Genomic DNA, 16,058 nt, shown 5'->3' with positions numbered 1-16,058 from the left:
GGCTTCTCTTGCTATTTCCACTCCATCGCTATCCAAGCTTTGTTCTACACCACCAAAGAAGAGAGAAACGAAAACTCACTTTAGGGTTCTAATCACTAAAAACAAAGAGTCAAGAGAGGCAAAAGACATAGTACACTTATAGAAGTAAAGAACATACAGTTTAGATCCTTGGATGATAGTGAAACATGAATAGATGATCAAAGCCAACGAACCCCAACTATAGAAGCACCGAACAACTGAACAATTTATGTTGATTTTTACAGAGAAATCAAAACGATAAAAGGGACTCAGGAATCATAGAAAACCCTAAAGTTGTTTCTCGAGAAGGTTTCAAATATCTGAGTTGCAGCAACAGGGTAGGTGGAAAGGAGGAAGAAGATAGGGGGCAGAGAAAGAGAGAGATGTGGGACCCATTAATATATTATTTCTAATATTTATTAATTATATACTAAATATTTTTATTTTATTCAATGAGATATACATACAATTTTCTCGGTTATTTAAGCTTAGCAGTGCCATATCAATATTTCTTATTATTTTATTTATTATTTAACAGATCGGGCGTCGTCTTACAAGGATTGTTAGATCTGTTAATCCCTTTTATTTTTGTGTGGTTAACAATAACAATTACGATGAAAACGTTGACAAGTGAAGATGTTCCATTGATCCTATATATTAATTGTTTAATATATATTTCTTATCAATGTAAGCAAACCTTTTATAAATAAGGACTTTTCTTTTATTTGTCACCGCATGCAAACGCAGCCTAGCTAATAAAAAAGGGGCCCATGACAAAAGTCAACTATTTAAGCAGTTAATTCGTTGGTTGGTTTACTTACCATGCACCATTAGGCGTATAAATAATAAGGACAAGTGGGTTAATAGATTATTAATTGAAATTCGTCATTTTGCTCTTTATAGAATATAAATAAGGACAAATACAGACATACAAGCACATCATATTTACAGAGAGAGAGAGAGATGGAACTGGAACAGATACGCAAAGTGGCTCTAGCTTATTATCAGGGGAGTTCAGATGAGACTAAACAGCATGCAGAGAAGCTTTTCAAAGAAATGGATGCAGACGGAGATGGAAAAGTGAGTTTTAATGAATTCAGCGATTTTTTCATGAAAAGCAAAGGGCTCACAGTCCCTAAGCTCTGCTTCGAGGAACTAGACAAGGACGGAAACGGCTTCATGGACTTGGAGGAATCCATCGTTCTGTTCTACATCATTCAGACCAGAAGAATTTCTTGTGATGGATGCGGTTCGTTGATAAAGGGTATGTATTTCACATGCGTGCAATGCTTCTTCAACACTAAAACTGCTGTCAACTACAATCTCTGTTGCGACTGTCACCGTTCTGGAAAATCTGCAGCTGGCTGTGAGCACAATACCCTCGTCGACAATTATGCGCTGCTCCAAGACATAAAAGCTACACTTAACATGGAAAAGGTAAAGGACTAAGGTAGATGATTTCTTGACATTATTAATTAAGTTTCTCGTATTTTCTTTTCTGATCAAATGCCTTCTTCCTTCGTTATTGGACGATCAAATTAAGGCGGACAAATCGGAGGAAATGCTTGGGGAAAATATTGGTGAAGAACTAATAGACAGAGCTTGGGATATCCTTGGGGAAGATATTGGGATATTAGATGCAGCTGGCGAAGCAGTGGAAGCAGGAAATGCTGCTGGAGAAATTTTGCTTAACGCATTTGATGTGGCCACGAATTGTAGCATCATGTGATGCCCTGTTGGCCGGTGGTTAATTATTTGAATGAAGTTGTTCTGTGGTGCTTTTGTGTTTATTGCAAAACCTCTCAATAAAAATACTTTTAATGAACACCGAAATGGAGAGTTATTTGTCATCCATAACGGAGAACAGTTATTTGTCAAAAAAAAAAAAAAATTAACTACTTTTTCAATGAACTCCGTTATGCGAGGGATTCACTTTGTAGAAAGTGTATTTACTTTCAACAATATGTGAGGGATCCACTGATTAAATTGTATAGAGGGAGAGGTAGAGTGTGAGAATAATCTAGGGTTTGAAACCAGAGAGAGTCAAAATATCATCAAAAGTAATAGTTATCCGTTGGGTATCCATGATCCAGAATTAAATGGATACAACTCAACCCATCAATTAAGGGTTGGGTTAAATGAAAAATTGCTACCCCTACATGACAATCATTCACTTACTATCTCCCAACCCTCCAACACAATGTTTTGGAGTTTGGATTCTAACCTCGAATCCCTTGTTGCAGGCGTTCCAGGTAAACACCTGCTATGACAGGGTGTTGCCTATAATTTTCTCCTTCTCAGGTAAACATCACCTTAGAAGATGGAGCCTCGGCCGGATGTCTCCTTCTTCAAAATGTGATATAGATAACTCATGAACTACTAATGGCAAGTATTAGATTGGCACATTTTTTATGGGCATCAAGCTATGGGCGACAAATAACATATAGTAGATGAATAAAATATTTGAAAAACATCAAATATGTTATGAAAGTTTTAAGTCTTCTAATTAGGATCAAGTGAAGTGATTATCTTGAAAGAAAGACATGATAGTATGTAGTGGGGGTTACACAACTATCACGCATCTAAACAAACTATCAGTATGTTTTATATATCATATATAAAACATATATTTATATATTGCATGTACTATAAAGTCGAGTTGCTTGAGGGGTCAAGCTAGTCCCTAGATTCACACTACAAACAAAAAACCAAACTAGAAAAGACTCAACGCCACCACTCCACCCAGAACCAAAACGAAGATGCAACCAGCCTTTACCAAACACAAAACCAAAGTGTCCACTTTCAAACCCCAAGTCACAGAAAACAGACCTTTTAAATGGAAACTCAGACCACAACTAACCAGAGCTAGGGGTGTCCATGAAAAACCAAAAGACCAAACTGCAGAATGCGGTTAACTGAACTTATCAATTTGGTTTCGGTTTGGAATTTTTGAAAAACCAAAGGATCGGTTTGATTTTCGATTAACCTACAAAAAAAAACTGGCAGTTAATCGAACCGACCAGTATATATATTTATATGTATTTTATATATATTTAATATATGTCACATATTTTTTTATATTAAATATAAATATTTTCATTATATATATAAATTTATACTTATATTATATTTATAATAATCTATTTATAAATATACTATATATTTTTAAAATATTTATAATATATTATTATACATATATTTATATAATACATATTATAAATATAAAAGACCAAAAAACCAAACTGGTGAAAAACCGAAACTGATGGACCAGTTAATCGATGGTACTGGTTCGGTTTTAGTTTGAAGAAATGAAAAAACCGATAACACAGGTTCAATTTGCAAAATATGCACACGTTACACCAAGAGCTACCAGCCTACCACCAAGGAACTCGGCCTTTGCATCCTCTACCTCTGCCTTTTTTACCTTTCCTATAAACTTGCACAGATGCATCAACATACAAGTTGATGAGTCTTCTTAACTTCCTACTTCCGGTCCCCAAACCTGAAGGCTTCGTCAGCTTCATCCTAAGAAGCTAAACTTTCAACCTCATCAACATCCGCAGCACTTTCAGCTCCTTTCTTGAGTCGTGAAACCTCAACACTACGGCCGTATGGCAATCTTCTCCGCCCCAGAATTGAAGCCCTAAAGATCTTCCTACACTGAAATCTCTGTTAGCCTGAGATACCACAAGGTCCCCTACCTTAAACAAAGACGACATTCTTATCTTCGGTGGGGAAGACCCTTCTCCGACGAAGTTCTCCTCCAAGTCAGGTCTCTGGGCATGACCTTTCGGGTATCCACCCCTAGCACAGAGCACTTCCACCCCAGAAGGTGAGAAAGAAACGATAGCTTCCAACTATCCATTACCCAAGAGATCAGTGGGCCTCGATGACCTTTTTCTTGGACATCTCTTTTGCTAATTTCACTACAAACCTAACCCTACGATCAGAGAGCTTCCTGCACAAAACCTTCAGACCCACTCGCTTTGCTGCCATAATCAAGAGTTTTAAGATTCCTAATGAGAGTGGCATGTGACTTTACCTTTCTTGGAGCCGTTATCACTTCGATACGCTCCCAAACTATTGCAACCGGCACCATGGATCCTTCTACTCCAGCCCTCTCTTTTGTGAAATAGGCCCCTGCCTGATCCAAACCTTGGACGTAGACCAGACGTCCAATGCCAGGCCCAGCCCATGAAGAGAGACGGGCCCGACCTGCGAGTCTGCGACCGCTTCAGAGGCTCTTCACATCGGCCGGAACGACCTCTGTGAACCATCCTCAACCTACCTCTTGTAACCTATCTTGTAGACCAGACGTCCAATGCCAGGCCTAGCCCATGAAGAGAGACGGGCCGAACCTGCGAGTCTGCGACCATTTCAGAGGCTCTTCACATCGGTCGGAACGTCCTCTGCGAACCATCCTATCTTTGAGTGACAATTTGGTCCCCAAATTTTAAAATGCGATAATTCAGTATCCGAAATTTCAAAATGTGATAATCCGGTATCCAGACTTTCAAAATGTGACAATCCAGTACCTGTTATTAATTAGTCTATTAATCAACCCTTAAATGGCATTTGAAAAGTAAAAAATGGTCTAAGAATGCCATTTAATTCTCTTTATCAATTATTCAAATATTGACAATAAAATAACAGTCCCAAATTTTAGATTCTTTTAAACAATTACCAACTTTTTTGGAATAGAAGAAATTAGCATTTGATACTGTTCAGTTTTTCGTCAACATTTGAATTGTTGATAAAAAGAATTAGATGGCATTGAAAAGACATTTTTAACTTTTCAAATGCTACTCAACGAATGATCAACAGCAATTACCGGATTGTCACATTTTAAAAATCCGTCACATTTTAAAATTTGAAAACTAAATTGTCACTGGGCCAAAAACAGGGTACTGGGTTGTCGTATTTTAAACTTTTAAGACTCACGCCCGGCTGTTAAAGAGTCCCGATCCGTTATTCAGCCACGGGGTGCTCTTCGCACCAACCTCAGAGGCACAGACAATACATAATTATTCATGGGAATTCGGTTAATTTGTGACGTGGCAAATGCTGTGCAGTCTCGTTAAAAAATTACTGCCGATGCCCAAGACTGTGCAGCGAAAATTTTCCCTGGTTAAACCGCTAACACTGAGGCCCAATGAGATATTCTGGTCTTTAATCCCTTCCGAGTCTGACATTATTATCATACACAAATCACTACGGACCACATTTTTGGTTTTAAGCCTGCGGTACGAAAAGTCGACTACTTAAGCAGCCAATTCGTTGGTTGGTTTACTTACCATGCACCATTTGGCGTATAAATAATAAGGACAAGTGGGTTAATAGATTATTAATTGAAAAATCATCATTTTGATGTTTATAGAGTATAAATAAGGGACAAACACAGACATACAAGCACATCACATTTTCAGAGAGAGAGAGAGAGAGTGGAGGAGATGCGACAGGCAGCCTTGTGCTATTACAGAGACAGCGAACCAGATATTAAGATGAAGGCGGAGGAACAATTTATATCAATGGATGGGGATGGAGATGGGAAGGTAAGCATAACGGAGTTTACAGAATACCTAAAGAGTGCGGGGTGCAATGTTGATAAGAACCTATCTCGAATCTTATTTGAAGAATTGGATTGGGACAAAAATGGGGTTCTAGATTTCGAGGAAGCCATAGTCTTCTTTTACATCTCAACAAAGAGAATGATAATCTGTGGTGGGTGCGGATCATTTATAAAGGATGTTTATTTTACATGCATCGAATGCTTCCGCAACAAAAGTCAAGATGCCTACAATCTTTGCTGCGACTGCTACGCCTCTGGTCAAGGCCGAAGCGATGAACACAAAGTTTTTCTCGATAACTTTACCGCACTGAAATTCATAAGGCAGTCCATAGAAAAGGGACAAACTTCCAAGGTAATTAATTAATTATAAGCCATACACAGTCTCAATGTTTAATTATTTTGTTAATAAGTCTTTAATTTCTTTCTCGATCCGTATGGTATTTTATGTTTGCAGAGAACTGGGGTCGTAGCTGCTGTAGCAGTATTTGTTGCCAAAGCTGCCGCCCGTCATGCTGCACTTCATGCGGCGGGAGCCGCTGGGGAGGCGGCGGTAGGAGCTGCCGTCGCCGGTGCTTTTGGACCCGCTGTACAAGGTGCAGCCGTGTTAGGGGTTGCGAAAGCTGCAGTCGTGGTTGCAGCCGTCGCTGCAGCCTGCAGCATCATGTGATAGATTATGATGCTTGTGTAAAAATAAAAATAAAAAAAATCTTGTTTTTTGTTTCAACTGTCTTATTAATTCAGAAAAAAAAAGATGGTCTGTAATTAATGGTGGATGTGTATCAATGTAATTAATGGTGGGCTACCCTCTGCTTCCACCATAAAATTTTACCTTCATATTTTTGTCATGAGGCACCAACACAACTAATAAGATAAAAAAAAAAAATTAAAACAACTCTTAATCAAGAATTTGCGATCATATCTCTTATATTAAAAAGAACAATTTAACTATGAACTGGGTACCTCCCTATAGAACAACTTGGCCTATTTGTTAATCCTTTACAAATAATTCATTAGAGTGAAAGTACTGAAAGAAACAACTATTGCCTCTACTCAACTTAGATACAGATAAGGCATTATCACATAGAATATGCAAGACATGCTACGAAAGGAATGAGAAGGAGAATATAACTTAGAATAGAAATACAAGTATGATGTATAGACAAACCCAGTTTACACCATTCCCATAGTCTGTTTGGTTCAGACAGGAATCAGAAGAATGGGAAATGGGATTTCAATTCTGTCCAATCCCCATTGATTGGGATTTAGTGACTTAAGTGGCATTTGATAACACTTTTCAGACCCCTGAAATCTGAAAATATTATTTTTCAGATGCGAAAGGTGTTTGGAAGTGTCTAAATTTGGGACTGAAAATTATTTTCAGATCTAAAATAATAAGACATGGGCCGGTGTTGAATGCGTCCAGATGCATTTCAGACCTGGCCAAAAGTCCAAAATACCCTTGAACTCTCTCTCTCTCTCTCTCGCGTGTGTGTGCGCGCCACTACAACTCCTTCAACGAACTAGCGATGGCAAGTTCCGGCCTTCTCCCACCCTCTCTCTCTCTCTCTCTCTCTCTCTCTCTCTCTTTCTTCTTCTTCTCTCGCTGTTGCAAGTCCTCTGGCGAACTAGTGGCGGTGAGTTCCAACCTTCTCTCTCTCTCCTTTTTTTCTTCTTCTTCTCTCACCACTACAACTAAATAGTCTAATTTAAGGGTAAAATTAGTGAATTTCAAATGTTGAAGGTTTGATCCAACATAAACAACCTTCTTTATTCAAAGCCTCTAAGAAGTCGAAAAAAGGTTGTCTCTTTGTAGATTTCAAACCCTTTTAATATATTTTTAACTTTTTAGATTTCAAATTTCAAATTTATCAAACACCACCTTATTGAGCAGTGGATTCAGATTAATGATTGCATTTATATATGATCATCCATAGCTAGGTACCTGCAGTTGACATGCATGATTAGAGATAGAGTAGAAAGAAATGAAGTTTTCTGGGTGAGTATTCTTGTTTTTGAATGATTTTTGTTATTGATGCAATGTTAGGATTAGGGTTGTCAATGGTTCAGGTCAGGGTTGGAATCAGTTAGAATCGAAATTGACCCAACATGAAATGTTGAAGATTCGAACTCGATTTTGGACTCGGAAGCAAACTAATCGTTTCTTGGGACAGTCGGGGTCTAACCCGATAGAGCCGATTATAATAAATAAATAAATAAATATTTATGCTTAATATATATTAAATATTCTATATATATTATATGCATTATATATTATATATACAATATATATAATTTATTTAATACATCGGGTCGGGTCTGAATAAATTTGGCACTAGGTTAAACTGCTTCCGAATCGATAGTAACAGGGACCCTATATCAAGACCCAGAACCAGCCAAATCTATTTTTGGGTCCGCCGGATCAGGCCCGACCCATTGACAGCCCTAGTCAGGATGATATCGATTTGCATATACAAGACGAGTATAAAAACATAAGGATAAAATTAACATTCAATCATAACCTATTAGTTAGGAATTGAAGAATTTTTTTTTTTTTTTTTTTGAATGTCGAAGAATAACCCATTCAACATTTCAAGAGTTTTGCTGATATCACGTCGCATGGGCGCATTACATGAATCCTTATCGAGAATGTGAACTACTTTTTGTTGTCGGTTTTAGAAATAAATCCAAACCATCTTGTGTGAAAATAGTTCGTTTCTTAAAATAAAAATACAAAAGACATGTTTTTGGTTGTCTGTACATGTTTTGTTTTCAAAAATGAAAACAGAAACAAAAAACATATTGAATTTGGCTTGAAAAGCATGTTTTCGTCTGATTATTCAATATTATGTTTCATAAAACATATAATTTCTATATTAAAAAAATTGTATTTGTTTAAAAAAACACAATCTTATATTTTCTAAAAATATGTGTTGTTTTTTAAATAAAACCGACTTATTTTTTCTTTTTAAAACGAAAACAGAGTTGAAGAAGATATTTTTATTTGCCCCATTAATTGTGATTAGTCATGAGCTATCCTTCCCAATTCTCTAGTGATTCTTTCTGGATGAATAATGAATGAACAGTTACAAATTTACACTTTTAAGTGACGGTTAAACCGCTAAAACGGTGACCCAATGAACTTCCCGGTCTTTAATCCGGTCCGAGTTCCATACATGATTTTATAACTGAATAAAAAAGATGGTTATGTAACGGGTCAATAACAATATGGCTGTTATTTTATTTTATTTTTATTATTAATTTTTGTGATAATGCGGTTGTGGTCTTATTTAATTGATTCACGAAGGTAAGATGCTTGCCACTTGTACTTCTTTACACCAAAACATACTTCTTATTTTAAGTGGATTTTGGTGAACAGATTCAGGGAAAATTTTCAGCTTCCTGCGCATGACAAGTGACTCACTCATTTCCCTTCTTTTCTTTTTATTCAAACTATAAATAAATTATTTGACTTCTTATCCAATTAAGTAGTATTTGTGATCTTAAATTGCACCTTAGGCTGTGTTTGGAATCGATTCAAATGGAGTGTAAATCTCGGTTCAGGGTGAATTTTTACTCTCGTTCACTTTTGCTTGTGTTTGGCAATATTACATTTTTGTATTGATAAATGAAAGATCAATGCATATTTACATTGATAATAAGATGTAAAAATACATCAATAAAAAAGAAGTAAATTTGCATTCAAGTGGATTTTTGATAAAAAAAAAGTGTATGCTTTATTAGAATTCATGTTTGCATCCATTACAGCTAAAAGTCTATTTGGTAAGAAAGTAAATTCGTCAATGCAAAACTAACCCAATTTTACAATTTATATAAACCGTTTTACACTCTACATATTTGCATTCGCACATATTTGCATCGTTACCAAACACAGCCTTAATCACTCAAAAAATTGGAAATGTAAATAGACAAAATGATATTACTTTTATTATTATTATTATTCTTATTCTTATTCTTATTATTATTGTTGATGTTAATTATTATTATTATTATTATTGGTTCAAAAAATAATCATATATAAAATATGATTAAAAAATCAGTCATAATAAGGAGGTGTCTGGTTCCATATGTTTTTTGCGATTTCTGATAAAACATTTACGCATGGTGTTGTTGACAAAACATTTTTTTTGGGTCCTTATTCTGAGAAAACGACTGACTATATAAACAACATATACGGATGTGTTTTTTCATTGTTTTCTCAAAATCTGTTGTAACTCCCACATGAAAACAGCAATAAAACCAAACCCCACCTTAGTTAAATGGCAAACATCTTTGCATTCATTACAGGCCAATTTGTTTATATTTAACACACGCTCAAGAGATCTGACGACAGAAAGATCAGTCTCTTATATGATTAACCATTCAAGCTTTAAATTAAACTAATTTATTATTTGAATCTCGATTGCAAAAGCTGCAAATTAAGTTGAAACAAAAATAACAAGTCTTGGTATAATGCCAAAAACAATAATGAATTTTATAAAAAATTAATGTCGACAAGCAAGCTTTTTTTTAATACTAATACAAAGAGTTGATATGCACACACTACAAAATTGAGTGTGACAAAATGTATATATTAGTGGAAAACTATAAAAGATAGGACCACATAATGAAGATTCATAGGAACATAAGAATAGCACCGATATGTGATAAACAGAAACTAACAAACTTAGATGCAAGGTTTTTAAAATCGAATCGGATAATGAATCGGTCAAGGGTTCAATTCTTGGGTCAAATGGTTTGATTATTCAAACCGAATGGATGGCTGATTGGTTCCCGGTTTTTTTAGTCCGATCTGGTCTGGTTTTGAAAACCATACTTAGATGTTTTGGTCAGGTGTGTAGAGTAGCATCAATAAATATAGGAAGTGACTTATTGCAAGTTAAAGGGGCTAAAAGAGCAAGAATAGACCAAGGAAGACTTGGGTGGAAGTCATAAAAAAGATTTAAACATCAATGATTTAACAATGGATATGGCTTCAAAAAAATAGATTAACAATACAGGATTTATTTATCTAGTTGAATATATAATTAGGGTAAGGCTTTGATGATGATGATTTGTATATGACATATATGTGGTTATTTAGTGAGCTAGACCGATCTTGATTAATGAATTTTGTAATAATATTTTGGTTGGAAAATCTTCCATTCATTTTTCTTACTCTTTTTGCTTGTTTGTTTGTTTACTCTGACTTTGCGAGATGATTAGCTGAAAACCAATATTCTCATTTAAATATATTAAAGCAAATTCCACGGATATATAAGTCTTCGATTAAATACGTGGACTTATAGCACTCATAAAGAAAAAAAAAAAGCTATGTGTAAGATGGATCCCCACTCAAGGTCTCTAAGTATTCTAATTCAAGCTGCAAAGTGGACTTGATTGGAGAGGGTTATATATATATATTAAATATTTTATTTTATTCAATGGGATTTACATAGAATTTTCTCGATTTTTTAAGTTTGGCGGTGTCATCTCAATATTTTTTATTATTTTATTTATTATTTAACAGAGTGTGAACGATTATTAATACTGAGCGTTATACGCAAAATTACCTTTTTCAAATAATACAAGGATTGTTATATCCGTTAATCCCTTTTATTTTTGTGTGGTTAACAATAACAATTGCGATGAAAATGTCGACAAGTGAAGATGTTCCATTGATCCTATATATTAATTGTTTAATATACCTTTCTTATAAATGTAAGCAAACCTTTTATAAATAAGGACTTTTCTTTTAATGTGTAACGAGCTACGTAATGTCACCGCCTGCAAACGCAGCCTAGCTAATAAAAAAGTGCCACATGGAAAAAGTCAACTACTTAAGCAGCTAATATAATGGATTCAATAGAAAAATTAATGAGTTATATATGATAAAGTTTATTTAATTACTTGTTAAGCCTATATTTCTTCTTTAGTTAAGGCAATATGTTAGTAGTTAGTAGGGAACAGGCAGGGCCAATGAAGTGGAGACAACAAGGAAAATCTAAATCTACTCTAAATGATTCTCACCAAACGCCCTTAATTGGATTTCCAAACGACAAGGAGCATCTACTGTAAATCATTTTCTATGCGTTAGGTTAGCACCTTACAACTATAACTGAATTAACAACTAAATTGTGTTATTGTCCAAATAATTGGATTCTGCCTGGTACCCAATGACTTAATTATATAGGGGGCAAAATATAAAGACCTCCTCTAAAGTTTTGGACAATCATATAAAAACCCCTAACAACTTATTAGGACATCTTTCAATACAATTCAAAATGTTACTTCCAGACTTCACTAGACCTAACATGTTTAATTGTAGAGTAAAGTTACTTTACTACTTGCTTCAATCTGATTTAAGAAATTTCTTTTAATTAAAAGTTTAACGTTCTTTTGAGGGTATTTTAATAAATTTTTATCCGAATTGATAAAATATATGTATGGGTAAAATATGTACTTTTAGAAAATTAATGCATTATGCCAATGTTTTTTATCCATGACAATAACAGAGTAGACCTGACAGAAGTGACAATTGGGTTGGGTGGGTTGGGTTCGGCTTGGGTCAAGACACTTTGGGCTGATTTTGGATCGGGTAGAATTTCGAGTTGGGTTATCAAATGCTAGACCCTATCCCTAAATGTTTGGGTTAGGGTTCACTCATGTATCAATTTGGGTCATTCCAAAAAATAACTAAAATTTAAAAAAATAAAGAAAAGCTATATGAAAAATGCCAAAATTAAAGGAATTAACCTTAAAATTCCAAATATAAAATTAAACAACTTGTACATTTAACAATTTAAATAATAAACAATAGAGTAAAGATTAAATAGAAAAAATTAAAGAGTGAAAACTACTAACAATGCATAAATAATCCAAATTAGACTTGACAATTAAGTCAACAGATCAACCCATGACCCAACCCAACCCAGTTTTTGCCAGATTAGATCAGGTCGGGTCATTCTCATATTCAGGTAGTTAAATATGAGACCCTAACCCTATTTTTTTGGGTTAAGTTAGATGGATTCACGGGTTGGGTGAAAGGAGAATTCACTGCAGATATTTTCATAATAACAAAAAAAAATGTTTTAATTTTGGAAAAGGGAAATCTCAATAAAAGTTTTATGATTGTCAAAAACACCAAGGGAGATTTTTATATTTTACTCTAATAAAAGCAAGTTGTTGTCTTGACTCCAGTTGCAATTTTCTTTAAATTAGCGCTAGTGGATCAGAATCGTACGAAACGATTCCATCTTCGTCATGCACCTTAACTAATCAATTATCTCTTCATCTCTCTGGAGTCTGGACGTACTCTATATTAAGAGATTTGCACGCACCCTCACAAGCACATAAACACCTACACCTAGGTAGAGACAAAGACAGAGAGGGAGAGAGAGATGCAGCAGATACGTGAGGCTGCCCTGGCTTACTACGGTGGTAGTTCAGATGAGGTAAAGCAGATGGCTATGAAATTCTTCAAAGCCATGGACTACAACGGAGATGGGAAGGTTAGTGTTCAGGAGTTCCAAGATTTCCTGAGGAGGAGCACAGAATGCCGCAGTTACAATTTCAAACCAAGCTTATTCACTGAACTGGACGAAGACGGTAATGGTCTTATTGATTTCAGTGAAGCGATTGTCTTCTTTTATATTATTAAATGGAGGGCAGTATTTTGTGTTGAGTGCGGATCATTTGTGGAGGGCTTGTATTTTACTTGCGTCGAATGCTTCCAAGATAGAAGCCGCGACACCTACAATCTCTGCTCCGCCTGTTTTCGCTCCGGTAAACGAAGCACTGAGCACCAACTTCTTGTCGATAATTATGCATTGCTCCAAATACTGAGGGAGTCCACGAGCATTACCACCAACGGAACCCCTAACAGAGGTATTGTCCAAATTGCTTCCAGAGCTTTAAAAGCAGACAACCAAATGGCGAATAATGGAGATGAAGCGCAATTTAGTACTGCTGAAGATGTGGAAGCGTTGGAAGCTATCGAAACAATTGAGCTTGTCGAGGAAGATGCCGAAGCTTCTACTGAAATGCTTGACGGGGAAACCGTTGTTCCGTTTCAGGCCGAAGCAGCTGGAGATTCCTTGCAAATGCTTGATGAAGATACCACCCTATCTGCTTTTACTGAAGCTGTCGGAGCTCTTACCGAGGAAACAGCGCAATCTGCCATCGGATCTGCTGTTGATGTTGTTATTGCGATAGGCGCCGAGGCTTGTAGCATCATGTGACTGGAGTGATATTGCTTTCGTCCACGTAGTCTTTCTGTTTCAAATGATAGCGCTTGAATAATTATGATCACCAAAGCCGAAATGGTGAACTACTATCAACTAATTAGATCTTCTTTTTCTCTGTTCTTGTTTGTTAATGATTTATGTGTATGTGTTTTTTGGATTGTACCTTCTTGTTATGGTTGAAAGTTTGGATAATTCTTCATTTAAGATTCTAAAAGCTTTTTGCTCACGAAAAACATTTGTGCTACCACCTGCTAGGGGCTCAGGAGAGTGATCTCGTTTTTTTAGGCTATGTTTGGTTTGAAGGAAAGAGTAGGGAAAGGAAGGGAAATGTAGAAATGTAGGGAAAACTACATTTCCCTTCCTTTTCCTACTTTTCCCTTCAAAGCAAACACAGCCTCATGGTACAGAGAGAAAGTGGAGGCCTGGATCTACGTCAGCGTAGTCTCAGCCTGATAACTTATCAGATTGGGTTTGGTCTATACCAAGCTTACTCAATTCCATCCCATTGGAGTTTGGTTGGGTTTGGGCCGAGCATAAACTGACCCATAGGCTCTGTCTGTTCCCTTACAAACTAATTGCCTTGCAATAAGATGGAAATGGCTCAAGAAGTAAATTTCATCATTCATTTGTGTTATTATTGGTGGGTGACAAAAGAACCAATTAATTTCTTTTTTGTTCAATTAGATAATTCACTACTCTATCTAAAAGAATCGGACCCACACCGTGTAAATTCTCAATGATTTTACTGGATTTTTATTTCAGGAATCTAAAATTAGATTTAATTTGTATATTAAGGGATATAAGTCAACTTTGTAACCGATCGATTAGGAAATTAAATAGACCCATCCCACACATACCCCTTTCTTTCAGTGTGGCAAGTCACTATATTTCAATGTTTTTGAACCGTGTTGACCTGGACGGTCGGACCATACAGAACGGAAACCATCCTAGCAATCGGATCCGTTTTACTCCAAACTCGGTTCCTGGTCATTAGCCCGAATGGTTTGTGATGGAGGGTGATGGTCGTTAGCCTCGAGTTATAGCTCAGCACCACAACCTGACCACGACTAAGTAATGAACCCGTAGGACAGCTCGCTACATCACAGCTCACTATAGTGCGAGCTCGAGGACCCCCGATGTACTGAAGGGGAATACTCCAAGACAAGTCTATCCCAACTCGCAAGATAGAGTAACCAGCTCGCTCCAACACTTAGGCAAAAAAACTACCCCAAAGACAACCTTAAGAGGGATCACCTCGAAGTACCCCTAGGAGCTCGCTACGCAACAGGATAGCTCGCTACAGGGCAGCTCGCTAATACGCAGCACGATGTTTTCAAGAAGCATCTATCTGACAGGAGCGTACCCGTCAGACTGTGCCATGTCTCCTAACTAACGGCGCAGTCCCTGCCAATTCGACAGACTGCACCCACGTCTCTCGATAGATGGTGGTGTGCCTGTCCTCCCGGGACATGTCACTCATCCGATTGGTTAGTACACTGCAATGGTTACCGACGCAGCCCTGGCAGATAACGACTGCGACAGAAGCCTAGTGGCGGTTACACCCGATCTGACAAAAACACCCATATATAAGAGCCCCTTTGTCAAAGGGGAAGGGGATATGATTTTCTTAGATCTTGAATCATCTTATCTTACTTGAACTTGCTCTCGAGCTAATCTCGAGCATTCAGTGATCTAGCGCGACCTACACTCTTAGCCTTCTTTACACTCTTTATTATTTTTTCCAGCATTCTAACTTAAGCATCAGAGTATTCCCACCGGGCAAATTCCCCGGGAATCCTTCGCCATCCGTTGCCAGCTAGGAGTGCCTGGATTGCGCAACATCATTTGGCGTCGTCTGTGGAAAACGCTTCAAAAAGTCTTCTTCTAAGCTTCTACAGTTTCCTTTTGGAAAACTTAGCATTCATGGCCTCCTCTAGCAATGCCAGACGTGGTGCCAGCCAGAACGCTTCTGGGGAGCAACCCCAATTTCCCACTGTCTGTATTGGACAGTTCACCATCCCCCTCTTAGTGGACGGGATTCCCAGTCTAAACGTGCCTTTCACAATGGCACCTATGAACGCTCCACTCCCTTCCACGGTTGGAGCAACCTTTATTGAACCTTTGGTTGTGCCCCCAGTGGCCAACCAAACCAGTTGGAAGACTTAGTGCAGTGCATACGAGCCATGCAAGCTCAAATGCAACAATTCCAACTGTTCCAACTCTACCAA

The 16,058-nt window shown here is 36.9% G+C and overlaps 2 protein-coding genes across 3 annotated transcripts; both read left to right on the top strand.

Annotated features, from left to right (window-relative positions):
- The first annotated feature begins 942 nt into the window (after positions 1-942).
- Positions 943-1,851, top strand: LOC148880681 (uncharacterized). 2 transcript variants are annotated; one of them, XM_088971747.1, is made up of 3 exons: positions 943-1,282; positions 1,379-1,455; positions 1,562-1,851. In XM_088971747.1, the coding sequence occupies exons 1-3, from the start codon at positions 982-984 to the stop codon at positions 1,745-1,747; spliced, it is 564 nt and encodes a 187-aa protein (XP_088827873.1). In that variant the 5' UTR covers positions 943-981; the 3' UTR covers positions 1,748-1,851. The 2 variants fall into 2 exon arrangements, with proteins under 2 accessions (XP_088827873.1, XP_088827789.1); XM_088971663.1 differs by having other exon boundaries at positions 943-1,455.
- Positions 1,852-5,468: 3,617 nt separating this feature from the next.
- LOC148880680 (uncharacterized) lies at positions 5,469-6,476 on the top strand. The gene is made up of 2 exons (XM_088981513.1): positions 5,469-5,939; positions 6,042-6,476. Exons 1-2 carry the CDS (start codon positions 5,469-5,471, stop codon positions 6,252-6,254), a joined length of 684 nt encoding a protein of 227 aa, XP_088837639.1. The 3' UTR covers positions 6,255-6,476.
- The last annotated feature ends 9,582 nt before the right edge of the window (positions 6,477-16,058 follow it).

This window comes from Nelumbo lutea, chromosome 1, assembly GCF_056320005.1.
Source record: "Nelumbo lutea isolate HS-2025 chromosome 1, American lotus-T2T, whole genome shotgun sequence".
Lineage (NCBI taxonomy): Eukaryota > Viridiplantae > Streptophyta > Magnoliopsida > Proteales > Nelumbonaceae > Nelumbo > Nelumbo lutea.
The sequence above is the reverse complement of the archived record's forward strand: the minus strand, read 5'-3'. Positions and strand labels throughout refer to the sequence as shown.

Bases quoted from the DNA above. Each gene is read 5' to 3' on its own strand.
- LOC148880681 (XM_088971663.1), top strand. From the start codon at position 982: ATGGAACTGGAACAGATACGCAAAGTGGCTCTAGCTTATTATCAGGGG. The intron at 1,456-1,561 runs GTAAAGGACTAA...GATCAAATTAAG, and splicing joins CTACACTTAACATGGAAAAG to GCGGACAAATCGGAGGAAAT.
- LOC148880680 (XM_088981513.1), top strand. From the start codon at position 5,469: ATGCGACAGGCAGCCTTGTGCTATTACAGAGACAGCGAACCAGATATT. The intron at 5,940-6,041 runs GTAATTAATTAA...TTATGTTTGCAG, and splicing joins AAAAGGGACAAACTTCCAAG to AGAACTGGGGTCGTAGCTGC.